The sequence below is a fragment of the Muntiacus reevesi genome, chromosome 2 (assembly GCF_963930625.1).
Source record: "Muntiacus reevesi chromosome 2, mMunRee1.1, whole genome shotgun sequence".
Lineage (NCBI taxonomy): Eukaryota > Metazoa > Chordata > Mammalia > Artiodactyla > Cervidae > Muntiacus > Muntiacus reevesi.
In genome coordinates, this window is record NC_089250.1 from 174,405,878 (window position 1) to 174,430,320 (window position 24,443).

General features: G+C 67.6%; 1 protein-coding gene across 2 annotated transcripts; it reads right to left on the minus strand.

Annotated features, from left to right (window-relative positions):
* INTS1 (integrator complex subunit 1) lies at positions 1-23,974 on the minus strand. 2 transcript variants are annotated; one of them, XM_065923671.1, is made up of 47 exons: positions 23,620-23,974; positions 22,693-22,983; positions 20,326-20,522; positions 20,096-20,233; positions 19,684-19,843; positions 19,476-19,581; positions 19,196-19,382; positions 18,968-19,113; positions 18,731-18,872; positions 18,325-18,501; positions 17,815-17,923; positions 17,122-17,242; positions 16,678-16,755; positions 15,915-16,072; positions 15,373-15,469; positions 14,776-14,867; positions 14,542-14,602; positions 13,894-14,091; positions 13,551-13,680; positions 13,147-13,326; positions 12,892-13,041; positions 12,380-12,559; positions 12,117-12,221; positions 11,106-11,273; positions 10,917-11,028; positions 9,977-10,138; positions 9,202-9,348; positions 8,962-9,060; positions 8,590-8,714; positions 8,043-8,297; positions 7,681-7,840; positions 7,340-7,480; positions 7,013-7,187; positions 6,814-6,937; positions 6,095-6,225; positions 5,637-5,724; positions 5,323-5,549; positions 5,120-5,243; positions 4,079-4,212; positions 3,584-3,776; positions 3,000-3,127; positions 2,641-2,753; positions 1,784-1,897; positions 919-989; positions 616-707; positions 392-501; positions 1-295 (listed from the first exon to the last, which is right to left on the minus strand). In XM_065923671.1, exons 1-47 carry the CDS (start codon positions 23,675-23,677, stop codon positions 180-182), a joined length of 6,570 nt encoding a protein of 2,189 aa, XP_065779743.1. In that variant the 5' UTR covers positions 23,678-23,974; the 3' UTR covers positions 1-179. The 2 variants fall into 2 exon arrangements, with proteins under 2 accessions (XP_065779743.1, XP_065779742.1); XM_065923670.1 differs by having other exon boundaries at positions 19,196-19,387; positions 19,475-19,581.
* Between the last annotated feature and the right edge of the window lie 469 nt (positions 23,975-24,443).

Here is a 24,443-nt window from a genome sequence, read left to right on the forward strand (position 1 = left end):
TCAGGGAATTCAGCACTTTTCATTTGAACCCGCAGGATGTCAGCACCCCTCCCCCCGGTTGCACCCCCAGCAGCCGCAGGCGGGACAGCCTCTGGGGCGGGCAGCCCCCCACTGCCGGCAGGGCCCTGGGTGTGGGCTCCAAGTGCCCGCGGCCCGCCTGGGTTGTCCTGAAGATCGGCTCACATCACGGCCTCCAAGTGCAGGACCCGCAGGGCCTCGGAGATCTGGGCGCTGGTGTCCATCTGGCCGTACACGCCCACCAGGAAGGCCCGGTGCAGTAACACAGCCGCGTGCTCTGCGGACAGAGGAGGGCCTGTCAGCTCCGCCCCCGCAGCCTAGCCCCTCTCGCTCCGGGCCGGAGGACCGAGGCCCCCGGGGGCAGCAGACGGACCTTGGCAGAGGAGGGTGTACTCGGGCAGGTTCCTGAGGGCTGTCTGCACCACCTCGAAGTCGCGGCTGCCCAGGCAGTACATGAACGTGGGCAGGAAGTCGGCTGCGATGCTGAAAAAGCCACATGTCCAGGGCAGCCTCGGCCCTCCACCCCTAACCCAAGCCAGGACGGCTGAGGCCCCGAGGCCCCCACAGCCCCGGCCCCAGGCAGGGACGCTGGCTCACCCAGGGTTGTTCTGGATGGAGCGCAGGGCCAGGCTGAAGGCCAGGCTGCGGCAGGACTCCTCAGCCGAGCTCATGAGCCGCTGCAGGCTGGTCTGTGGGAGCACGCACGTCAGCAGGCCACCTCCCGTCACGACTCCCCCCTCAGCAAGCGCAGCCGAGGACCCCGCTCCGCCAGCCCCGCTCCGCCTTGCTGGGCTGCCTTAGTTCCAGGCTGGCCGGCGAGGCGCCCTGCCCTGCAGGAAGGGGGTTGGGGGTGGCTGTGCCTCCCGCCCCAGCCCCCTGGGGCCTGTGGCCGCTCCGCACCGAGAAGAAGCCCAGGATCTCCGGTCTCCGCCGGGACATCTCGTCCAGGTCGTTCAGGACCTCCAGCAGATCTAGGTCGGGCAGAGGACGCGTGTGACGGAGCTGTGTACTCCCTACCCCAGCAACCTGGAGGCAGGCGGCGGAGTCCAGGGCCAGCCCACTGCCCTCCGCACGCCAGCTGGACGGGGATCCCAGCCTGGCCGAGGCCCCAGGGTCCCAGATGCAGCAAAGCTGCTCAGAACAAGGCACCCGAGCCTCCTGGGACCCTCCACGCTGCCTCAGCGCTCGCTCAGGCCAGGGAGCCCCCAGCACCTCTGGATGCCAAACACTGGGGTTCTGCTGCCTTCCCGACTCCACTGTGACGGCGCCTCTGGTTTGGGATCGACCAGGAGGTGCCTGCTCTCCCAAGACCCTCCTCCATGTCTGCAGGGCCTGGGATCTGCGTGTGCATCACATCCCTGGGTGTCTGTTCCTGGCCATCTCAGAGTCACGCCGCAAACTCACCGCCCTGCCCTCCCCCAGGGGCCACCTGGGCTCAGCTCCCCCGGAGGGGACCAGGGGCCACCGGCCAGCTCCTCCCTTCCTTGGTGCCCACAGGGACTCCAGGAGGTTCCCCAAGAACACCGGCCAGCAGAGCAGCCCCCACTCTGGTCTCCAGCTTCCTCCTCCAATCCCCTCTCCACGGCCCCTCCCCCACTGTGAGCAAAGCCCCAGCACTCCCAGGGGCCCTGCAGTCTCCTGGATGCCCCCCAGGAGAAGCTGGGACAGCCAGGGCCGCTTTGGGACCCAGGACCGCAGGGACAGAACGGGAGACCACCCCCACACAGGGGCACCCGGCCTGGAGGAGCCACACCCCCTAACTCACCCTCGACTGTCTGGCCCCGGGACAGCCTCTTCATGTAGGGGGCCATCTCAGCTGCAGTCAGAGGGGTGAAGATGTAGACACTGACCAAAGGCAGGGAGCCGGCCGAGCTCTCGTCTGCAAGACAGGAAGCCAGGGCCAGTCAGGAGTGGGGGGCAGGAAGGCCCGCCCCCGGCCGCCGGCCGCAGAGGACCTGTGAGGCCCAAACACACTCAACGCTGCGGCCACAGGACCCCTGCGTGGAGGGGAGGGCTATCTCTGCTGAGAAGCATCTGGACTCACAGCAGACCCCTGAAGACGCAGCCCTGCGCAGGCGGAGCAGAGCGCCTACATGCAGCGGGCGCTCAGAGTGACGAGCCCACAGGCCTGCAGGGGGCGCCTGTGAGACGCGCGCTTCTCCCAGAGCCCCGTACTCCCCGCTGCCGCTGTGCACACAGCAGGCGCTCAATAAAGGCACTGCTGCGCACAGCACCATGCCAGGCGTGTCAGTGGACAGCTGAGTCACACTCAGCACCGACAACTGGGCAAAACCGGGGCAGGATGGCCGTGAAGGGCCAGCATCAGAGCGGTCCCTGGTCCTCAGCCTGTTCACGAACCCACCACTCGCCGGACACGCTGCTGCAGGCGCCGGGTTGCCGCCGGGGCAGTGGGGGCCGCGGAACGGGGGCAGGGACGCAGATGCAGCCAGGCAGGGGGACAGAGGACCCGGCTGGTCCCAGAGGGCAGGTGCTGAAGGTCATGCGGGCCACGGCACCACCCGGGGCTGGTTGCGCATCACAGAGCTGGGGCCAACGACACCCCAGGGCCACCCAGGGCAGTCCAACCCACCCCCTGCCCAGCAGAAGTCCAGCCCCACTCACCCTCACCCTCCTCGTCCAGGACCCGGTCAGCCCCACCGTCCCTGCTGGGAAGGCTGAGCCCTGCCAGGAGTGACTTAAGCATCACCAGGTCGCTGCTGTCAAGGGACAGGTCACTAGGGGGACAAAAGGCGGGCGGGACAAGGCTCTGCGTGAGGACCACACGGGGGGTGGGGGGAAAGGCTGTGCCTGAGGAGCATGGGGTGGGGGGCCAGGGGGCCGGGGAGGAGGGAGTCAGCTCAGGACAGCCCTGGCGCAGACCCAGCGTCTGTGACCCGGGCACCACGACCCTTGGAGCTCGCAGCCCTGAGCCCCGCCACGCTGCGCCCTGACCGAGACAGCCGGGACAGGGCCGCACTCACTGGAGCACGTTCAGGTGCTTCTGCAAGAAGGCGACGGCGGCCGCGGGGCTGCAGCTGATGTACTTGTGCGTGAACCGCACGAACTTGCTGGCGAAGGGCACCAGGTGGCGGGAGGACTTCCGGTAGTTCTGCAAAGGGCATCGCGAGGCAGCGCTCAGAGCCGGGCCTGCCCGAGGCAGAGGCCGTGTCCCCGGGCCCGCTCGCACCCCTCCCGGGGCCTCACAACGCAGGCTGGACGCCCCCAGGCGCCGCCCTCTGCTGGGTCCCTAAGGCTCAGGAGTGGCGGAGGCCCACACCCTCCCTGCAGAGGCTCCCCAGGCAGGGGGGCAGCTGGGGGGGCCTGGCCCTGCCCTGCCCTCCTGCGGCCCGGGGCTCTGCTCTCCTGCAGGGCTCCCTGGAGCTGCGTCTGCCCTCACCCAGCAGCCTCTGCGGACAGACCCCCAGTCCTGGTCAGGAGGAGCCTGCCGGAATTGTGGAAGCAAGACAAACCGACTGGGGAGAGAATTCAGAATGGGGGGCGGGGCATGGCGGCGGGGGCGGGAGGCTGGGAGGTGGAGGCGGGGCGGGGCGGGGCTGGCACCCACCCGCAGCAGGCTCACGAAGGAGAGCAGGCAGTCCCACAGCGCCCCCTGGTGCTCGCTCTGGAACACCTGCGGCTGCAGCAGCTCCAAGACCCCCAGCACGTGCATGAAGAAGGTCAAGTGGTTCTGCTGGCGGAACTCCTGGAAGTTGAGGTGCGTGCGGCCGTGCAGGAGGGCAGCGATCATGGGCAGGTGCCTGCGGCCAAACAAGAGCCGCCTGGTTGTGGGCGTCCTCCAGCCCCTCCTCTCAGAGACCTCATCCTCTGGGACCCAGACCACCCGCCGGCCGCGGATGCCCTCTCGACTGATCCGCCCAGCCCCGCCCCCCCAGGCTTGGCTTGTCAGCAAGCAGCCTCCAGCCCTGACCGCCCTGAGGATGACGGGCGCGTAACCCTCGGCCACATTCCGCCGCAGAGCCCATTCTTGCAGGAACGCCAGGTGTGGGGCCTGCCCCTGGCTGGGGGTGGGGAGACACCAGACCAGATGGCCAGGCGGTACCTGAGTAGCAGGAGGGGGTGGGCCACCGCCAGCTTCCGACAGGCCATGCTGGCATCGGCCACTCGGCTCTCGGCCGCCCGGGAGTCACTGGTGTCCGCCAGGAGGGTGATGAAGCGGTGGATGAGGCCGTCCAGCTGAGAGGGGCAGGGAGTCAGGGCCAGGGCCCCTGCAACCTTCGCGCCCACCTGCCTACCCAGGCTCAGCCCTGAGACCCTAACCCTGAGGACCCACACGGTGTCCCAGAGAAACCTGCCCCCACTGCCTTCTGGGGTTTCGCAGGATCAAGCTGGCCGAAGCCAGAGCTCCCGGCCAACCTCAGCACGCGGTGTGACGTCAGCCGCTCCCCGAAGACAGAAGCCCTGAACTAACGCAGGTGAGAAAGACCAACCTCACAGATAAAGCTTAACTTCAGGTGCGTGAAACACGGCACACACAAAGGGAAGGAAGCACGGCTGGAGAAACGCCGCCCCCACCTCATCCTGAGAAGCAGCGCTGGAGGCAGAGCCGACTCAGGGAAGGCGGGGCGGGGGCAGGGAGACCACTAGACTACACGCCCCCCGCACCACCGAAAGAAGGCGAAGGCAGACACTGCACACAGAGGACCCACACTAGGCAGGCAGGGGAGGCAGGCAGCCAGGGAGGGACACGCTGTCCACACGCGCCCAGCGCGGCGGATCTGAAGCCACCACACCCACCGAGAGCCTGCTGACATGCAGGGACAGAGGAGGGGGTTGAGGCACAGGAGACACCACACACATGCAGCCTGTGGTTGTCAACAGTCCCCATCAGGGAAGAAGGGGGACATGGGGGATGCCCACTCTGCTCTGCTCCACACCTGGAGGACTTCCTGGAGGAGGAAGGACCCTCCAAGAGGTCAGATAGGAGCAGGTGGCAGGGCAGGCTCCACCCTCAGACACTCTATCCACTCACCGATTCCTTCTCAGCCTTTAGGTTTGAGAAAAAGCACTTCCCTACCTCCCAGTCTGGGTTCCTACTCCCAAGCAAAGGACCCAGGAGCCCCAGGAGCCTGTCGGGCCTCACCTTGCAGACGCTGCTGCCGGCGGCCCCTTGGCTATGCAGCAGGACGTCGGGCAGGGGCACACGCAAGTCCGGCCGCTGCAGGTAGAGCTGCACCAGCAGGTCACGGCCACACCTGCCCAAGACACTGTGGAGAGCAGACGCGGTGACCGCGTGGCCGGGGCGCCCCCCTACCCCACGGGGCCCTGACCCGGGCGGGCCCTCACCTGTCGCCCCACTGCTGGACGCAGCCCGTCAAGTGCGCCGTCACCTTCCTGACGCCCTCGTCGCCACCGCGGCAGCAGCTGAGCAGCAGAGGCAGCCGTGCCTGGAGCAGCCCGCAGGCGCCCGCGTCCCCGTCCTGGCTGCGCGCTTCTGCCTCAGCCAGGATCAGCTCCACCAGCCCCACGAGCTCAGCGGGCTGCACCCGCAGCACCAGCTCCTCCCGCCGCTTCTGCAGTTGGACGCCATCGGTCAGCCCCACGTGGGATGGCCGTGCCCGGCCACCCCACCCTCCGGGCAGGGGACACCCCAAACCTGCCTGCGGGGTGCGCTGGTCCCTGCCCTGCCAGATCCGAGGGACGTGGATGCAGGCCCAGAGGAAGTCAAGGGAGGCCGAGGGGTCAAACCTGGAGGAGGCGGGGAGGCCAGACCCAGCAGGAGGCGTGACTCCAGGGGAGGGAGGTGGAGAAGACGGGCAAGATGCCCCGCCAGCTGGGACCCCGGCTGGCCGCGGAGGATGTGGGCCACCTGCCCGACCTCGTCCCAGCCCTGCCCCTACCCGCCCCGTCGCTCGCAGCCACGCGGCACAGACAACAACCCTGCACTGTGACTGGAGCCCGGGGGACAGGCCACCCGGGCCAGAGAGCTGCTCCTGAGGGGCTGGGGTGGTGCTGGGCCAGATCCCCGGGGCCAGGGCTCACCCCGGGGGAGGGCCGGCGGGGTGTGGGGGGGGGGGGGGGCGGGCTCACCCCGGGGGAGGGCCGGAGTGGAGCTCACCTCTGTTCCCGGCCCCTGCCCAGCAGGATGCGGATACATTGGTGCAGGGTGGACCAGCTGGACTGGTGCGTGAGCAGGGCCAGTAGGTAGGGGCGGAAAGATGGCACCTGGGGGCCAGGGTGGCCTTTGCCCTGGGACGGAGGAAACCTTGGTTGACCCCCGCTGGGCTGCCCAGCTCTGACGAGTGGGGTCAGTGGACGGCGGGCGGCCAGCGGGAGGCGGCACAGGACAGAGAGAAGCCGCCACTTCGGGGCAGGGCCTCCCAGGCTGGCGGGTCACTCCACATGTTAAACGTGGGCTGAACTGAACCCACCTCTCAGAGGTGCGGACACACGAGCAGCGCTGTGGGCGCAGGAGCGTGACCCACACCCTCGGAAGCACAGACCCACCAGCACAGGGCAGGAACGGGGTGGGGCCACACAGCCCCTCCCCGGCCTCCCGGTCAGTTTCTTCATCTTCCCAGGGCCAGAGGGGCCCTGACGTGGGCTCCGGCCTCGCCCCTCTTCAGAGGAGCAAGCCTCTACTCTCCCTCCAGCACCCTGCAAGGACCTGGGCCCACAGGGACCAACTCCGCCCCTGCCGTCCCGCCTCTGTGACCAGATCTGGCCGGTCGTGTTGACTGGCTCGGCACAATGGTGACCTGTCCGGCCAATGAGACTCCGGCCTGGGGCCTGCCAGAACCGACAGGAAGAGTGCGCGCCAGGCCCGGTGAGGCCCACCTTGCCCCGGGAGAAGAGCAGCCTCTGCTGAAGGTCGGGGCAGCTGCCGACCACCTCAGGGTCCAGCATCTCCAGCCAGTCGACGAGCAGCCCTGAGCAGGGCCCCAGGCGCACGGCCTCCTGGCTGCAGGGAAGGGGGACGGTCAGACACAGCCGCCCAGGGCTGTCCCCAGGCCCGGCCGCAGCTCCACCGGCTCACCTGCAGCTGTCGGCGTCCTGCTGCCCTGGGGCCAGGGGCTCCTCCTGCTCTGGCAGCAGCAGCGAGCTGACCACCGCCACGGGCCCCGAGGCTGGGACGGCGGACGCGGTGGAGAAGAGTGCGGCCAGCAGCTCCTCCAAGTGAGGCGACCTCGCCTCAATCAAACCCCGGAGGACTGCGGTGCAGAGGGGGTGCGTGTCACCCTGGCCCAGGGCACGCCCGACTCCAGCACACAGCCCGCCCCCGGGGTTCATTTTTCCTGGGGGAGCCTGGCAGAGGGACTGTGGAGCAGCGAGGGGTCCCCAGTGGAGCCCGTGGCCCGGGCACCTTTGCTGACGAGCTCGGGCTCCACGTCACACTGCTCCCCAGACTTGAGGGTGGCCACGATGGCACGCACGGTGGAGCTGACCGCTTCCGGGTCCCCGCGGAACGTCAGGGCCTCCGCCAGGTGCAGGAACCCGCTCCGCACTGCAGGGGAGCATGTGACCAGCTGGACTCCCGCCAGGGCCCCAGGCGTGACCCCCTCGGTTCCCACACACACTCTCCTCCCCAAGGGGCCACCCCTGGGTCCCGGCCCTGAAACCACTGGGCCACGCCCCCCGATGCCTCTGGGCACCCCGGGAACAGGCCCCCCGACACAGTGGCAGAGCCCGGGAGCCCTGCCTCACCGTTGCTGATCCGGCGCCGCGCCGAGCACTGGGCGGCAAACTGTCTGAGCTGGGCCTGCAGGGGCCCGGCCTCCACGGAGGGACCGTCCAGCCACTGCAGGGCCTGTACGAGCACTTTAAGGAAGAGCGACGAGAAGCCGGTGTCCTGGGGCGCACAGCGCTGGGGGGGTAGGGCACGGCTCAGACGGGGCCAGAGCCCCGGAACCCACCCGCCGCACAGCGGTGCCGCGTGAGCGCCCCACCCTCGGCCAGCGAGGGCCCATGTGCAGCTCCTCCCAGTGACCCGGGGACACACGACGGGGGCGAGCACGCGTGCGGGCACAGACGGGGCAGGCGAGGCGTTGCGGCCCACCCCGGCCCACCTGGTACTGGCAGAGTTGGCGCATCAGGGGGCAGGCGAGGACGTGGCCACGGTGCATGGCCAGGGCCAGGGCCCCGCCATGCGGGGAGCTCAGCAGGGTGGCGAGGGCCTGCAGGAGGCGTACGGCGACGCCCGGCACCTCGGGGCTCCCCTGGCGGACGCGCGCCAGCTCCCGGCCCAGGGCCTGCTGCAGCGCCAGGGCCGCAGGGCGCGCGCTGGAGCTCTGCCACCGCGGGCCCGGGCTCAGCGGGAAGATCTGTGCAGAGAAGGGGGGCCGTCAGGCCAACAGCGGGCACCCGACCCACCACACTCTCCAGGCGGGCGTGCAGAGGGGGCTGTGGACTGGGGACGGGACCCAGGGCAATAGTTCCGGGAGAGCGCATGTGGACCTGTGCATACACGTGCGTGTGCAAAGGTGTCAGCCAGGACATGGCACATGTGCTCTGCAGCACCCATCACTGGGCCCGGGGAGCCCAGGCCATGGGCCCGGGTGGGGGGGCAGGCGGGGGGCGGGGGTGGGGGAGGGGCGGGGGAGGGGGCACCCGTACCTGCAGGAGCAAGCCAGCCAGGTCGTCCTCTGGGCCCAGCACTCGCACCTGCGTCACGGCACGGGTCCTGCCCTGGCCCGGCGGCTGCTCCGGGCTGCTTTTGGGTTTCGGTGCCTCCGCGCTGTCTGCAGAGAGAGAGGAGCAGCGTCAGCGAGAGGCCCTCCCACCTGCTTCACGGGGACCCTGCCAACCAAAGCCAGCCGCCCACAGAGAAACAGCTCATGGGCCCTACTGAGAGCTCTTGCCTGGGACCCCCAGCCTCGCCAGGGCTCCCGAGGCCTACAAGGTACAGAACCCGCTAACAGGAGGGGTACAGGGGGCAGATGCAGCCTGAGCGGCCATGCACGGGGACTCGGGGTGGGGTGCAGGTACCTCGCCGGGCGGGCAGAGAGGCTGTGAGCAGGGAGTGGAAAGTCTGGCCTCCGGACGCCCCGCGCTCGTGCTGGACCTCCACCAGGTGCGCCATGTAGTCTGCAGGGACACCGTGGGGACGCCACAGGGTCAGAGAAGAGGGCTCCTCCCCACAGCGCCCACAGAGCACCACGCCTCCCCGGGACCAGCAAGCGGGGTCTGAGGCGGCCATCCGCGCAGAGCCCTGCCCGGGGCGCTCACTCTTGTCCATGATGTTCTGCTCCAGGGTCTGGGGGTCGTGGGCCACGGCCTGGTCCAGGTACTGCAGCAGCTTGCTCATGCTGGACACGGGGATGCCGAAGGACTGCACGAACAGCAGCAGCTGCTGCGGCTCCAGGTCCTGCAGGGCTGTGGGCAGCTCCCCTCAGCGGCCAGTGGGCGGGCACAGCGCCGGAGGACAGCCCCGAGGGTGGCCGCTGGGTCCTCCGGCCCCCGCCCCGCGTCAGACTCACCCAAGTGTGTCCTCTGTGGTTCCCAAACCAACCTGCCCGAACCTGCCCAGCCTCCTCAGCTGCTGGGCACCCTTCCTCCTCACTGCAGACTGCCCGAGCCCACCCCACAGTCCAGACCACTGCCTCCCTCCCTCCTCCAGCGCCCTGTTCTCTCCAAGGCCTCGTAAGGCCATAAAAGCTTGCAAACGGGGTCAGCTCCCTGAAGGATCTAGACACAAGCTGAATAACGGATGCCCCAGAACCTGCCAGAGGCCCCCAAGCTGCCCTCTGTCCTCGGCAACGGCCTGCAGCAAGGCCCAGTTCCCCTTGGGCCATACCAGCATTTCCCCCAGCCATCCCCCGCCCCCCCCCGGGCAGTACCAGCATCCGCTCCTGGCCGTCCGCCTCCGGGCAGTACCAGTGTCCCCCTCCCCAGGCCGACCCCCCCCCCGGCCAGTACCGGCGCCCCCCTCCCGGGACCCTGGGCAGTACCGGCAGCCCCCCCAACCCCGGGCAGTACCGGCACCCACTCCCCCAGGCAATACCGGCATCCACCAGCCGCGGGACCTCTGAGCGGATCATACGCAGCTTCAGCCAGTCAGGCAGCAGCAGCGCCTCCTCCGACGTGTCCACCAGGAATGCCGTGGGCAGTGGCTTCTTTTCTGGGAACCAGATGTCCAGCAGCATCTGGAACTCGCTGTCACCAGCTTCAAGAGAGACAGCGGGGTCAGCACCGGGGCCACTCCAGGACCTCATGCTGAAGGCTCAGGCCAGCATGTCCCCAATTTACGGGGGGAGCCAAGGCTGCTGAGGAACGGGGAGGGGGGCATCCACCAAGACCGACCGCAATCAGCACCAGAGGCTTCGAGGAGCGGGCTTATCTAATCCTCACAACGGCCGTGTTCTCCCCTCAGTCAAGGAAACCCAAGTGCAGGGAGCCGGACAGGCCCCCCAGGAGCCCAGGCGAGGCCGGGGCCAGCATGGGCCAGCATGGGCTCCATGGGCTTGGCCGAACCAGCTCCTTCCCACCCTCGTCTCCACAAAGCCCTGGGCAGCCAGCAGACCAGACCAGCACAAGGCCACCTCCCTGAACATAAGACACAGTCACCCACACCATCAGCCTCACAGGAGAGATGGAGAGGCTGCCAGGCCGGGAGGTTTCAGGGAGCCAGAGGATCAGCCAGCTCTGGACACAACCCCCGGCCGACGCGTCAAGGGCCATGCCCAGGCCTGTGGAGGGGGCTGGAGACTCGGTGCTTTGGGCCCCTGCGGCCCCTCGGCGGGCAGCCATATGGCCATCTCCACCTCCAGAAACCCGACAGGAGGAGGAGGCCCAGGTGTCCAGCAACACCCATGTGCATCTGAGGATAACGGGACAGCGCCTGGACCTCAGGGGTCCCGTCAGGGAGAGGTGCGCGTGCTCCCCAGCAGGGGTGTCTGCCTCCACGGGAGACCCAGCCACCCCCCTGCCCGCAGCCTGCTCACCACGGGGTGGGCCCAGAGTCAGGAGGATGACCATGGCGTGGACCACGAGGATGTGCATGGTGGCCGTCTCCCCGCTGCTCCAGCGCAGGAAGACCTGGTCCTGTGACTCTGACTGCAGCAAAAGTAGGGGTGAGCGGCAGAGGCGGGGCACGGGGCTGGGTGGGGCCTGGCGGGGCGCCGCCCTCTTACCCAGCTGTAGACCTCTTCGCCTTCCTTGCTCTTGCGCATGCGCTGCACGTAGCGGGAGAAGATGGATAGCAGGGCCGCCAGCACCGCGTCGGACTCGGCGCTGCAGGAGCGCTTGGAGAAGAGGTGGGACATAATGGTGGAGCGCTCCACGATGAGCCGGGCCACGTCCTGGGGGACCGGGAGGCAGGGGGCGGGGTCAGCGGCTCGGGCTCTCCTCCCATCACACCGGGTCAACGGCTCATCCCCGCCCAAGGCCACCTGACGCCGCACCCCATTTGGCACAGACACCCCGACACCGGCCAGCACGCCGACGATAGAGGAGGCCCCACGTGCAGCACCCTCAGACACACGGGCTGTGAACTGGAAAGGGCTAGCCCCGCGGAGAGGAGGGAGTGAAAGGAACACAGGCGTCTCAGGACCCACAGGGAAAAGCCGTCTGCCCACAGCCAGACACGCGTCTGCTTGCAACCGGCAGCAGTGATGCAGGGCAAGCTGGCCCCTAGACCAGACTCAGAAGAGTGAGGCTGCTGGCCCCTCGGCAAGAACCCAAGGTTGGATAGAATCCCCACTGTCCACCAACCTCGGTCCTGGGCCATTCCCTCCACTCACTCCCTCTATAGGGACCCCCGCGCTGACCCCAGGATCCCCGCGCTGCCAGCCGACAAACTCACAGAAGAGCAAGGTCAGGAGAAAGACGGCCACGAAAGAGCAGTCTGAGGGAGAACACAGGCCCGTGCCCAGCTCACAGGGCCCCGCGGGAGCAGGATGCGTGGACCTGGACCCTCCGCCTCCCAGGCTGGCCAAACCACACCTCTCTGGCCCAGAGCCACAGAGATAAGCAGCCCTAGGTGACCACAGACAGGGGGGCATCCTGCCCTCTACTCCTGCTCTGGACAGAAGGTCCCTGCTGAGGCAGCTTGGCACTTGGGGCCCAGAGTTAAGGAGTGGCCCTGCCACCTGTCCGCTCTTGACCAGGTTGGGTCACAAGCTCCCCCATCCCCGCCCCCTCACCAGGGCCAGGTCGCTGTGCTGGCCCTGCTCCTCCACGGGCGTGTGCTGGGACAGGTAGACCAAGTAGGCACTGATGGTCTGCGGGTCGGTCTCCATGTGGATGGCCTGCGGATGGGGACCCTGTGAGCAAGTGCCGGCAGCGGGGATGGCCCCTGGCCCCCTCCACCCTGGTCCCGCCCTAGCGGCTGGCCCCGCCCCTCGCCCCCCTCAAGACACCCGGCCCCGCCCACCAGTGCCCCGCCCCTGCCCCGCCCCCGCCGCACCTGCTGCAGAGCCAGCGCGGTGGTGCTCCTCACGCTCTCGAACAGCGGCAGCCGGGGCAGGTCCCGCAGCAGCCACTGGTAGCCCTGCAGCGCGTCCGCGTCGCCCGAGTCCTCCTCCAGGGGCGGCTCCTTCTCCTCCCCGTCCCGCAGGCTGCCCTCCGAGAGCACCAGGGACAAGCCCTGCAAGCGGACACGCGGGCTCTGGGGCTGCCGGCTCCCTCCAGCCCAGCAGAGACGCCGCGTGCTCAGAGCTGCCACGACGGAGGGCCGGCTGCCTGGGAGTCCGGCACCAGCGCCTCGGGGAGGCAGCAGGACGGACACGGGGCTGCCCCTGGGGCACTTCCGGCTACCCCCGGGGCGGGAAGGGCCCAGCAGGAAAGGACCCAGTGTCTATACGCTACTACCGTGCCCTTTTCCTTGATGGTCTCTTACGGTAAAGTCCCGGTGAGAAAAACAATTGTTTTAACAGCAAAGACAATCATGCCAGGGGAGCAGAAGGCCCGGCCCCTCACCTTCATAGCCAGCACCCGGGCAGCCACCTGCGAGGAGCCCAGCCGCCGCAGGAAGTAGTCCAGCACCTCACACGTGGTCTGCTCGTCGGCCTTGGGGCCCAGCAGCAGGTCCTGCAGGCGGCCCAGCAGCTGCTTCTGCTTCTGCTGCCGCTGTGGGGGTGGGGTCACGGGTCAGGAGACCGGGTCAGGGCGGGTGTGCGGTCACCCGGGTAGGGGGCGGGGGGTCAGGAGACAGGGCCCCGGGCGGACACTGACCTGCCGCTTCCTGGCCTTCTGCTCCTTGCTCTCGCCCTCCTCCTCCTCCCCGCCCGAGGCGGGCTCGTCGGCAGCGTCGTGCAGCAGGAACTCGCAAAGGCACTGGACGGGCAGCACGTCCAGGGAGCCCTCGCTGGACTGCACCAGGTCGGCCAGCCAGGGCATGGACTGCGAGGAGGCCTGGGCGGGCGGCAGGCACACGGCTCTTTCTAGTCAGTCCCGCTGCTGCCCTCCGCCACGCAACGGCCCGCCACCCGTGGGGACTCTGGAGGCAGCTCTCTGCACCCCGGAGCCATCGCTGAGGCGCCCGGTCTCTGGGCGTGCCCTCCAGCCCATGGTCTTATCTAATGCCAGGGCCCCCAGTGCCTCGGGAAGGGCCCCCCCGCAGCCTCAGGGGCACTCACCTGCCTCTGGATGATGTTGAGGAGGAAGTCGGGGTTCCGGCTACGACACAGCAGGTGCCCAAGGCGCAGGGACTGGTTGAGGCCTTTCACCTGGTCCAGGATGTGAGGGGGAGGCCTCCGAGGCGGCCCTCTGAGAGCGCCAGGCGACACGCACGTGTCAGAGGCGCAAGTGCAGGGCCCTGCCCAGCTGAGAGTGGGTGTGGGGCGCCTGCCTGCCTCCCACCTGCAGCCAGCTGCCGTCCTCCCACAGGCCCGTGACTCCTCCCCTCTCAGCCTGGCCTCCCATTCGCCCCCGCCCCTGCCCGGCCGCCCCCCAGGCCCAGCCGCCCCACCCCTCACGCACTGGGGCTCGAGGCTGGTGAGTTGGGACAGTAGCAGGCTGCTGCTCTCGGTGATGGTCTGCCGGGTGGAGGCCGCGGCCAGGTGCCCCTCGAATGCCAAGATCTCCTGCTTCTCCCGCTGCGAGACCTGCAGCTCCCGGCTGATCATCTCAGCACGGCTCTCCTCATCCGTCAGGGTGCAGGGCGGGTACGAGTAGTTGCTGGGACCAGGGTACAGGAGTGTGTTGCCGTGCCGCCCCCAGGTGGCGCTCAAGAGTAGGGGTCAGAGCCCACGGCGACGCCCCGCCCAGGCCCGGCTGGAGCCGGCAGACTGTGGAAGGCGTCCGGGGGCCACTGGCAACACGGCCCAGTGAGGGAGTGGGGGGCCCTCAGACAGCCGGCCACCCTCCTTCCACACGACCACACGCTGGTGCCTCCAAAACTGGCCAACCGGTGTCAGGGCCCCGGACCCCAGAGCGGCATGTGTGTGGGAGGAGGGCCACGGGAGGCCCCGGCCGATGGGCCAGGTGGTCCAGCATAGGCACCCAGGCCGACTCCCACTTTAGAGACACAGGCGCCCCCTGGGGGCCCAACTGCCGGGACCCCCGACACACGTTCTAAACGTGACCGAGCCCCCGCGTCCTGGCCCCGCGGGGCGGCGAGCGACTCACTTGGTCATCGCCATCTCCATGAGCATCTTCAGCGTGGGGTACTCCTCCCAGGCGGCCAGGCCTAGTGGGCAAGGTGACAGGTGGTGGCGGGACCCCGGCCCAAGCCCCAGCCCCTCCCTACTCACCACCCGTCCCCTAGCCCGACCCGAAGGGACGACCAGGAGAGGCGAGGCCCACACAGGCTCAGGGGGCAGGGCCGGGCCGAGCCGGGGCCGGGGGAACGTGGGCGCTCACCAATGTTCTCCGGGTTGAATGCAGCGACGACCAGCAGGAGGGGCCACGCCTTCCAGTAGAGGGTGGAGATGGCGAGGTTCGGAGGCTGGTACCTGGAATCAAGGGGTCCACAGCTCAGCCTCGGCACCCGAGGTCCGCGAGGCGGACGGGTCCAGACCAGGGCTGCAACAGCCCGACATCCTGTGCAGGGCCAGCCGGACACCGCGTCTCAGAGCGTAAAACGTCCAGAAACATCCAAGCTACAGGATTCGTGGTGTCTGACGGCTGTTGTGTGTGAGGGGAAGGGGATGGGAGCACCAGCTGATGGGAGCAGGCTTCTCGGAGGGACGACGCTGTCAGTTTACACAGACCACGGCTGCATAACCCTGCGGGTGTGCTGAAGTCACCCTGTCACAACTGCAAATGAATGACGCACATGGCAAGTGAAAACTGCGCCGCGATCAGGCGCTGAGGAAACAGCGCGAACGCACTGCCGTCTGGGAGCCAGACATGGTTCCCTAGTTCACACACAGGAACTAAGCAAGAAATAGGTACTGAGGTGACAGGGCCAGGTAGAGAGCAGGCAGCAGGCAGGGGGACCGGGGCCGGGGGCCTCACCCCGGCGGGAGCTGGATGTTCTCGGGGTGGTGATAGGTGCACAGGTTCAGGACGGCGTCAATCAGCTGCACTCGCTCCACCTTCAGCACTTCGACATCTGAAACGCAGGAGCCACACGCGGGTCCCTCGGCGGACGTCCCGCCCGGACTCGGTCCGTGGCCGTCCGAGCACGAGGACACGGGGGTGGGGCGGGTGCCAAGGAGCCCCGGGGCGCCAGGGCGGATCTGCACTGCTGGCGCTCTAGAGGGTGCTGTGCGGCCAGGCTCGGGGACGGGCAAGGACGCGCCAACACCTGTGGGTGCAGCGGATGCCCCCAAGAGGGCAGGGGGACAGGGAGCCCCCACACTGCAGGCCGGCCCAGGCCCACCAGCAGCAAGACCCGTGCTCTAGACAGAGGGCCGCTCTGCGTCAGGCCCCTCCACGACCCTTCAGAGAGGCGGGGGACAGACGCTCCTGCTGGGTTAAACCATGCAGAGAACACGGGAGTCCAGGTGAGGCCCCAGAGGTCACGGGGAGGGGAGCCGGTGGTAGGAGGCCCTCACCGTCGGCCTGCACGGCCGCAGCCCGCTTCACCAGATGGTCGGCCAGCTCCATGGCATCGGCGGGGCCCAGCGGGAGCTCCCGCGAGAGCCCGATGACCAGGATGCGCATCAGTGTGTCCTCCAGGATGGGCACCTCCGAGCAGAGGCGGAGGAAGAAGCTGCACGCAGAGTGGGCAGCGGCGGGCTCGTGAGAGCCCCCCAGGCCCGCAGGGCCCACCTGCCCCCGGAGGCAGAGGAAGCGCCAGCTCGTCTCGTCTGGGCAGAGGGGGCACTGCCCACCCTCCCCATGGTCTCCTGTGTCTCATGCCCGTGTGGACCAGGCCCCGCAGCCCCAAGGACTGTGAGTGGGAGCCCGGCCTCGGGGGCTCACAAGCCAGCCTTGACCCCAAACCATGCCCCCAGACAGCGGTGGGGCTCAGGTGGATGTGAGGGGAGCACGCTAACCCCGCGGTGGGGCCCAAATCGGCAACAGAGGGGAGTGAGCTGTCGGAAGCTCAGGGAGAGTGACCTGGCTCGGGGACCGGAGGGGCAGACAGAGGACACGTAGGTGCGTGCCTGGACGCGAGGGGAGGGGGTGGGGACGGGGACGTCTTGGGCCCCTGTGCAGCCAAGCACCCAGGGGGAGGGGGGTGGGCGCAGGGGACTGCAGAGCACCTGGGGAAGGGCGGCACAGGTGTGGGCACAGGGACGGTGACCCCCAAGACTGCCCGCGGCCTGCCTGGCCTGGGTGCCCAGCCCTGCCCCCGCCAGTTGGCCTGCTCACTTGCGGTCACTCTCGGGAGGCCAGTTGTCCCATTTGTAGTAGGTCTCGGGCTGCTCCGTGAAGAGAACCTTATGGAGGCTGCAGGGCGGCAGGGCCATCAGGGCGGGGTCCTGGGCCCCGCCACCTCATCAGCCCCCACGGGCGGGGAAGCCTGTGTGCGGAGGGATGACCCGCCTCCTGGCTCTGCAGTGAGGCCTGCGTAGGCTGGCAAGCGATGGGCCCCTCCCAACAGGGCGCTCCCCACTCCAACCAGACAGGACCCCGCCTTCCTGAGGCCCTGCGGGAAGCTCGGACACCACAAGGTGTTGGCTGCTGCCCACTGGCCCCTCTGGTCTCTGATAGGCTGGCGCCAGCTAGTGACCTGTCACCCGGGGAGGGGCCCTGTCACTCGTCACCGTGAGCTGGGAGCGCAGCTGGTCGGGAGCGGGGCAGAGCTGGCCGTACCAGTGCACGTAGTCCTTGGGGGCGAGCTTGCTAATGGAGGGCACGACGGTGTGCAGCCACCACACGGCGTCCCGCTGGATCGCGGCAATCTGGTTCTGGAAGGAGCGCAGCACCTCGAGATCTGGGGAGGAGGAGATGGTTACGGTGCCTGCACGGCGGCCAGTGGTGGATTCAAGGCCAGGCGCACGGAGAAGGCCTGGGAGGGCAGCACAAGCATCCTGAGACCCCCGCAGAGGGGCGGGGCCGAGACGCTGGAGCAAGGCTCAGCGAGCACCTGACCTGACCGTCCTTCAGGGCTGAGGACACCTCAGGGAAATGAAACTCTGAAATCCCAAGTGTCCTTCCAGCCAATCGCTTAAAGGGCCTTGCAGCCAACCCTTTCCAAGGTCAGTAATGACCCAGAGCAGGCTGACCCAGACACTGCTGCCCTGCCCCCCACCCTACCCCCAGCCCAAAGATTCCAGGATCCGCACAAGCAGACCAGTAGACACGACCCCGGGCTGGGCGCTGTTGCTCTCCGCCTGGACAGAGTGGGAACCAGCAGTTTCAGAAGCTTCTGGGACTCCAGGGCAAGTTGCCCTCCCGCCCCACCCCCCCAGGCCCACACTCAGAGCAGAGCCCCCTTCTCCTACCCCAGGCTGCCTCCCCACCAGGAGAGCCCCCGCAGCAGGCAGCCCGCCCCCAGCTCCTCACTCTTCTTCTCTCCTTTGTCCCAGGCGACGCCAGCCTCCTTCACCTGGGCGGTGATGCCGAGCATCATGGACACGGCCAGCACGTCCGTGACGTGCACCACAAAGCGTTCCTGTGGGACAGCTCAGGTCAGCGGGTCCACGTCCCTGTCTCCCCCCACCCCCCACACGGCCAGCCGGATGGCAGGAGGCTGGGGACCCAGAACCGGCCACAGCAAGGCCAGGTCGGGCCACAGCGGGAGGTTCAGCCCACAGAGCTACCCTCCGGAGAACAGGACCCCCCACGGGCTGTCTGCTGACTCGCTCACGTGGCACTCGAGATCCGCCACCCTCGGCCCCAAGTCCTATTCTCCAGAGGCCCTTCCCACCTCCTCCACCTCCTAAAATCTACCCTGAACAGACTTCCCCGCCCTGGGGGCGCCGGCGGTCTGCACACACCAGACACGGCCACCCCACTCCCACCCCCACCCCGGAGACTGTGAGGGCCGGTGGCCTGCGGCGGGGTTCTGCACACCTTGAACTCCATGTCTAGGTACTGGGGCTCCTTGCGCTCCTGCATGAGCCCAAGGCAGAAGGCCTGGAAGTTAATCTCGTGCTTGGTCTGCTTGATGATCTCACGCAACAAGGCCCGGGAGGCCCGCAGGTAGTCATCCTTGTTGGTCAGTAGGTCCTGGAACACCATGGCCAGGAACTGGGGGGAGAGAGCGGGGAGCTGCTGGCTGCCTGCCCCAGGTCACGCGGCCCCCGCAGCTCTCATCCTCGGGACAACAGGAGGCCGCCCAGAGGCCCCAGGACCCAGAGGCCCCATCACAGGCCCCGACGGCTGCTGCTGCATGGCCAGGCCCGGCCCCTGGCCCCTGCCAGGGCCTCCTCACGCGCTCTCTCCCACGGGGGCTGGGGCGAGGAGTCCCAGGGCCCACCTTGGGCGCCAGCTCGGAGCTGTGCTGGAGCACGGTGTACAGGATCTGCATGTTGTTGGGGTTCCGCGCGTTGGAGAGCTCGTTGAAGATCACGAACTTGATCGTGGTGCCCAGGTTGTCCTTGTGCGCGTTCAGCAGCTCCCTGGGCACGGCCAGGCAGAGGGAGCTGGAGTGGCTGCCACACAGGCCCAGTGGCCACGCCCCCACGCCGCCACGCCCCCCACGCCCCCTGCGCACCTGATGCAGAGCATGTAGTGGTTCAGCAGGACCTTGGGCTTGAGGCGGATCTTGATCAGGTGGGAGATGACGTCCATGTCCTCGGCGCCGTGCGTGCTGCAGTTCATGCACACGGACATGAGCAGGTCCTGGGCGGGCCGCGTCAGCTGTGGACAGCGGGGTGGGGGAGACGCGTCAGCCCCATGGCCTCGGGCACCGGGAGGGCCCCGTGTGCACGTGCTCCCTCACCTTGGGGTTCTGCAGCCACATCTCCAGCTTCTGCACCGTCATCAGCCGCACCTCCTTGTAGCCGCAGGTGGAGGTGAGCAGCCGTAGGAGGTTCCGCGAGACGCTGTCAATGGGCTGCCGGCGGTTGAGCTGGTCGCGCAGCATGTCCAGGACGTACTCCTCCACGCTCTCCGCCAGCTCCTCGTACCTAGGCCAGAGGGGGGACAGCAGCGGGCAGGAAGGCAGGCAGGCGGGGGGCTCTCCTGGGGCCGTGCGGGCGGGGGGTGCGCAGCACACCTACCTGGGCATGAGCTGGCCCTCCTGCTCGGGGCTGAGCTTCTCCTCAGCGATCAGGAGCTCTGTCTGGCTGTCCTCCTCCTCCGTGAGGGACGGGTGTGGGCTGCTCCCTGCAGAAGGAGCACCTCGTGGACACCGGTTCCCTCGGCACCACATGCCCCTCCCACGGGGAACCCCAGCCCAGCTGCGGGGCAGGGCGGGGGGGGTCTCACCAGCACTGAGGTCCCCTCCGCCACGCCCCGCCTCCCCCTGCAGGAGCACACTCTTGGGGGGCATCTTGGTGTTGAAAGCCGTCTGGATGTTGTCCACGAAGGTCCTGCAATGCGGGCTGTCCACCCAGATCCGCTCCCCTAGGGAGTCTTCAATGTACACCTACGAGGACGGAGCCAGAACCTCAGCCTGCCCTCCACTGCATCCCCCTGCGCATGGGCAGGAGCAAGCTGGGAGCCTCTCCAGCCTCCCCCTGCCCCTTCACAGCCAGCAGCTCGGGAGAGGAGATGCCCTGGGTTGCCACACGCAGCCCTCGGGGCTCAGATGCCTTTAACCCCCTGATGGTCCAGTGGTCTGCCCACCCCAATCGCAGCCCGCTGCCTTCACCAGAGCGGCCTGGGAGAGGCCGCTCACCTTGACAAAGATCTCGGGCCAGTTCTCGTCTTCCTCGTACGCGGCCATGAGGAGGTTGCAGGCCAGCACAGACACCAGGCTGTTGCCCTTGGCCTTGAAATTGATGGAGGCGTCCCGCCGCAGGAGGCTGCATAGGGCCTGCGGGAGACGGTGCGGTGGCAGGGAGGCCCGGCTGGCTCCGCCTGCCCCTCCCTGCTTCCCGGCACAGAGGAGGTGACGGTGGCCCTCACCTCGATGACCCCTTCCGTGGCGAAGATGTTGGGCTTCATCTTGGCCAGGTACATGAGACTGAGGTACAGGACACTGTCCGGCTTGGCCCGCGTCACCTTCAGCTGCCTCACGGCCCCGCACAGCACGCCCTCCAGCCGGTCATCGTTGCCCTCCAGCTCGGCCGCCTCAATCTCGTCCAGCAGCACTGTCGGCGGGACTGGCCAGGGGGATGGCTGGTCAGGTGGGCAGCCCCAAGCGAGACCGCCCCGCGGGGCCCCCAGGCCAGGGACTGCCTGGGGCGACCGCCAGAGAGCTGTTCGAGGGCCTGGGCCGAAGCCGCAGGGAGAGGGGGCAGCCGGGCAACGCAGGGCAGGGGTCACCCGACCCTGAGAGTGAGCAGGCCCAGGAGGGGCCACGCTGGGGCCCATCGGGCGCTGCCAGAGCCCTCCCGCTGCGCTGCACCCACATGGCCACTCTAGGGTGACCTGGCCTAGGAACACCTCTTTATCTACAAATTGGTCCCTTTTTCTGAGCTTCCGAGCGAGCCGGCAGGGTGCCACCTGTGGCCTCCTCCTCCACCGCGGCCGCTCCTGCGTGGTCTCCTCGCGTCTGCCCCTCCGAGGCTGCTCCCCGCATCTCTGCGAGAGCCCCCAGGGGCTCCAACTCTCCCTCCTGCGCAGCTGCCCTCTGCCATTTCCCTCCTGCTACCTCCTCAGGCGTCCTGGCCCCGACCTTCCTTCTCTGACGGGACTGGAGGCCCCCCTTCCCACCCCCCACCTCTGGGGGTCCCCCCGGGCCAGGCTCGGCTTCACCCACGTCTGCTCTGTACCTCACTTGCCATCACTCAGGCCCATCTGTTCTCTCACTTCCACTGTGATTTCTTCTCTGAACCAAAGAGTTTTTTAGGACTGTGTTTTTAGATACCCAAGTGATGGCGACGCGACGGATTTCTGACTCAAATGCATGGAGGACAGAGGTTGACCGACACTCCCCAAGTGCTTTCCATGTGCCAGGGAGAAAGACAAACAGGCAGGACAGAGGGGTGGAGCTCGGAAGGTCCTGGCTGTGGAGACACTCCAAGTGCCAGACGCCATGAAGTAGCTGAACTCAGCCTCTTCTGTTTTGCTAAATGTGTTTCATTTGTAATAGGCCTTTCATAACCATACTCCACGTAACCTTCAAATCCACCTTATCTGGGACTTGTGTGATGATAAAACCAACGCACGGTCAGTGAGGAGAGAGCTGTGGCCTGAGTCGGGACTCGGCCCCTCAAGTGCTCCCAGCGCTGACCCGGCCCAGCCATTTGGGGGGGGGGGGGGGCGTCGAGCCGGGGCTCCGAGGGGGCCACCCCCAGCACAGCCCCAGTCTCGCTGCTGCTCAGCGTAGGCCCAGCCGTTCCCCAAGCACAGGTCCCTCCACCAGCACAAAGGCCTCCACGTCACGGCTTCTCTCCTAGCCCCGCGCTGCCAGTCAAACCCCAGCCAGCCTTTCAGGCTCGATCTCCCGCCACAGTCCCTGATGGGCCTGCTCTCTCCCCGGCTCCCTGATGGGCCCTCTCCCCATGCCGCCACATGAGCACCTGTACACTTTAATACCTGGGACTGGAGTGACGTTAAACAGACCCAATCTACAGAAAAATAGGGCAATGTCACATGCAGAACTAACAGCTTCTGTGTAACCAGCAGGCTTGTGGATAAGCTTTATACCTGTCTCTAGTGCTATCATACCTCATCAACTAAGAGATAAAAAGAAAGCAGGTAAACTCTGTGTTGTTAGGAATTGGGAAGAGGTTTGAGGCAGCACAAACCACCCCATCCTGGGTGGACAGAGTCCTCACGAGACGCACAGCCCCCAAGGACAGCACCTGTCTGTCTGCACTGCCCTGGACTCCTTGCGCTCAGAGAAGACTGTCACAGAGGCGGCCTCGGAAAATACACCAGACCAGCAAGGGAACAAGAGAGTGAGCCTGTTCCCCGAGGACAGGAGCAGGCAGCCCTCCAGGAGGGCATCAGGCTCACGCCAGCTCCAGCCCCGGTGCTGGGCCAACAGACATCCGTACAAGGCTTTCCAATGCCAGAGGCCCCTGCACAGCTGTCTGCTCCTCAGAGAGGGCCATGGAGGCGCGCATGCAGCAGCAGCCCCTTCGGGCCCCGGATCGACACAGGCCACCCTGCCCTGAGTGACAAAAGCACCTCGTGTCACTGACAGTCTGAAGTAGAGGTGTGGTGAAGGCAGCCCTAGGAGACATGCTCTAAAAAACAAACTCACAGCTGACTCCTGTTCTCCATTCCCCAAAGAGCCTACACTGCTAAGCCTGGAAGGAGCCTTTCTGAACCCCGGTGCACGGACGACGCAGGGGCTGGGGGACGTCCAGAGGCCGTCTTTACCTTCAATCGGGACCACGGACGGCTCTTTAATCGAGGGAGAGATGGCACGCTTCTCTGCAACCGCAGCCTCAGCCAGGCGTCCCAGGGCACTCAGTGGGGGCGTGGAGGAGAGTTTGGGGCGCTTGGTGAGCCCCGGCAGGGCCGAGGCACCCGCCAACGCAGCAGCAGCATCGCGCTTCCGCTCCGAGGGCAGGCCAGAAGGGGCAGGCTTCAGCAGGGTAGAGGCTGTTTTCGACTCAGTGGTCTGACCCTTTGAGCCCAGAGCAATGAAGTCTCCTGGTGGAGGGTGACCTGCAGAGGGACATGCACCTTCACACAGCAGCTAGGTGGAAAGGGTGTCGGAGAACAACTCCAACCTCCCACGATTTCCATGGGGATTCAACTATGGTCAGGAGAGGCGAAAAAACAAGACACCCAGCAAGTCCACAGCAGTGCTGGGACCAGACAGCGAGCAACAACGGCCAGTCACACTGGCGCTGACTGCAGACCAGGCCGTTTCCAGCTGATTGGCATCCGTTCCCATCATCCTCAACAAGTTTCTGAAACAAGCATCATTAACCTCACTTTACAGTTTGAGTCAACCACCAGGCAGAGAAGTTAAGTAAAGCGCCCGAGGCCACTCAGCTAGGAGGAGCGAAGCGCGGGTTGTAGGCCAGTCTGGCTCCAGCCTGCTGTCAGCCCCTGCGTTTGTGCCGCCCCCTCCTCCCCCCAGGGATGCTGTCCATGGCCTCGGACGCGCAGACCAACGAGACGGCCTGGGTCGCGGAGGCGGTGGCGGCGGTCCCAACCCACCGCCCCGGGACTCCCAGGGCCGCCGGAACCAAGGGCTGCTGTCTGAGACCCCATTCCTGGCAACCGCGTTCGGCCCGGAGAAACAAAGCCGCGACCCGAAGGCGCGGCGCCGCGTGCCGCGAGGAGGCCGCGCACCCGAAGGCTTGGCCGCAGCGCTGGGCCTGCGGACAGCGGTGGGCTTAGCCCGGTTCATCCTGTCCCCGGGCCCTCGCCGCTCCGCGCTGCCGACGCCGCACTGGGGGGAAGACCGGCGCTAGTCAGCAGTCCGCCGCTCGCCCATTCATTCCAATCTGGGACTGGGGCCCGGGGCGAACGCTCCGCCCCGCCGCGGGCAGCAACTCCTGAAGCGGCCGCGCGACCCCGCCTTTCCGCCTCGGATCGCGGGAAGCTCTGTCTCTCCGGCAGAGGCGACCCAGTCACTTCTAGTGAGATAGATAGCTACCCATCGCAGCGGCGCCCGGGTACCGCCGCGGTCGCCCCGGAACCGGAAGTCGTCATCCGAGCCTGACTTCCGGAACACCTGGAAGCAAAACAGCGAGGGGGCGGGGCAGGAGGGATTAGACGAGCAGGTCCGCGGTGCCTGCAGCGCCCCCTTGCGGCGGGAGGCCGGTGCAGCCTCCTCGGTGAGGCGGGTTCTGTCACTCGCTCCGGCAGGTGCGGCTGCCCTTAGTGAGTGTCGAGCCCAAGGACACGCCGCTCGGAACGGGGGCCGCGGCCTTTTCCCGTACGTGCTGGGCCTTCAGCGGCCTCTCCCACCTGTGGGCCGAAGGGCAGGTGGCGGGTTCCCCTGGGGGCGTCTAGGAGGGAGCCCGGCGGCCGGGAGTGGGCGAAGCCGGCACCGGGCAGGGCCTCGGGGTGCCGGCCTGCGCAGCGGGGACCCTCGGTGCTGAGAACGTGGTAGCCAACCACGCGCCGAGTGAGGGTCCACGTCAGACCCTCAGCCTCCTCTTCCTGCGGGT

What these genes read in the sequence shown, in the direction of transcription:
- INTS1 (XM_065923670.1), bottom strand. Translation starts at nt 23,677, where the DNA reads ATGAACCGGGCTAAGCCCACCGCTGTCCGCAGGCCCAGCGCTGCGGCC. An exon ending in GCGGCGCCGGATCAGCAACG is followed by an intron (nt 7,481 to 7,680) that starts GTGAGGCAGGGC and finishes GCTCCCCTGCAG; the next exon opens with TGCGGAGCGGGTTCCTGCAC. An exon ending in GGCAGGGGCCGGGAACAGAG is followed by an intron (nt 5,725 to 6,094) that starts GTGAGCTCCACT and finishes CGCCTCCTCCAG; the next exon opens with GTTTGACCCCTCGGCCTCCC.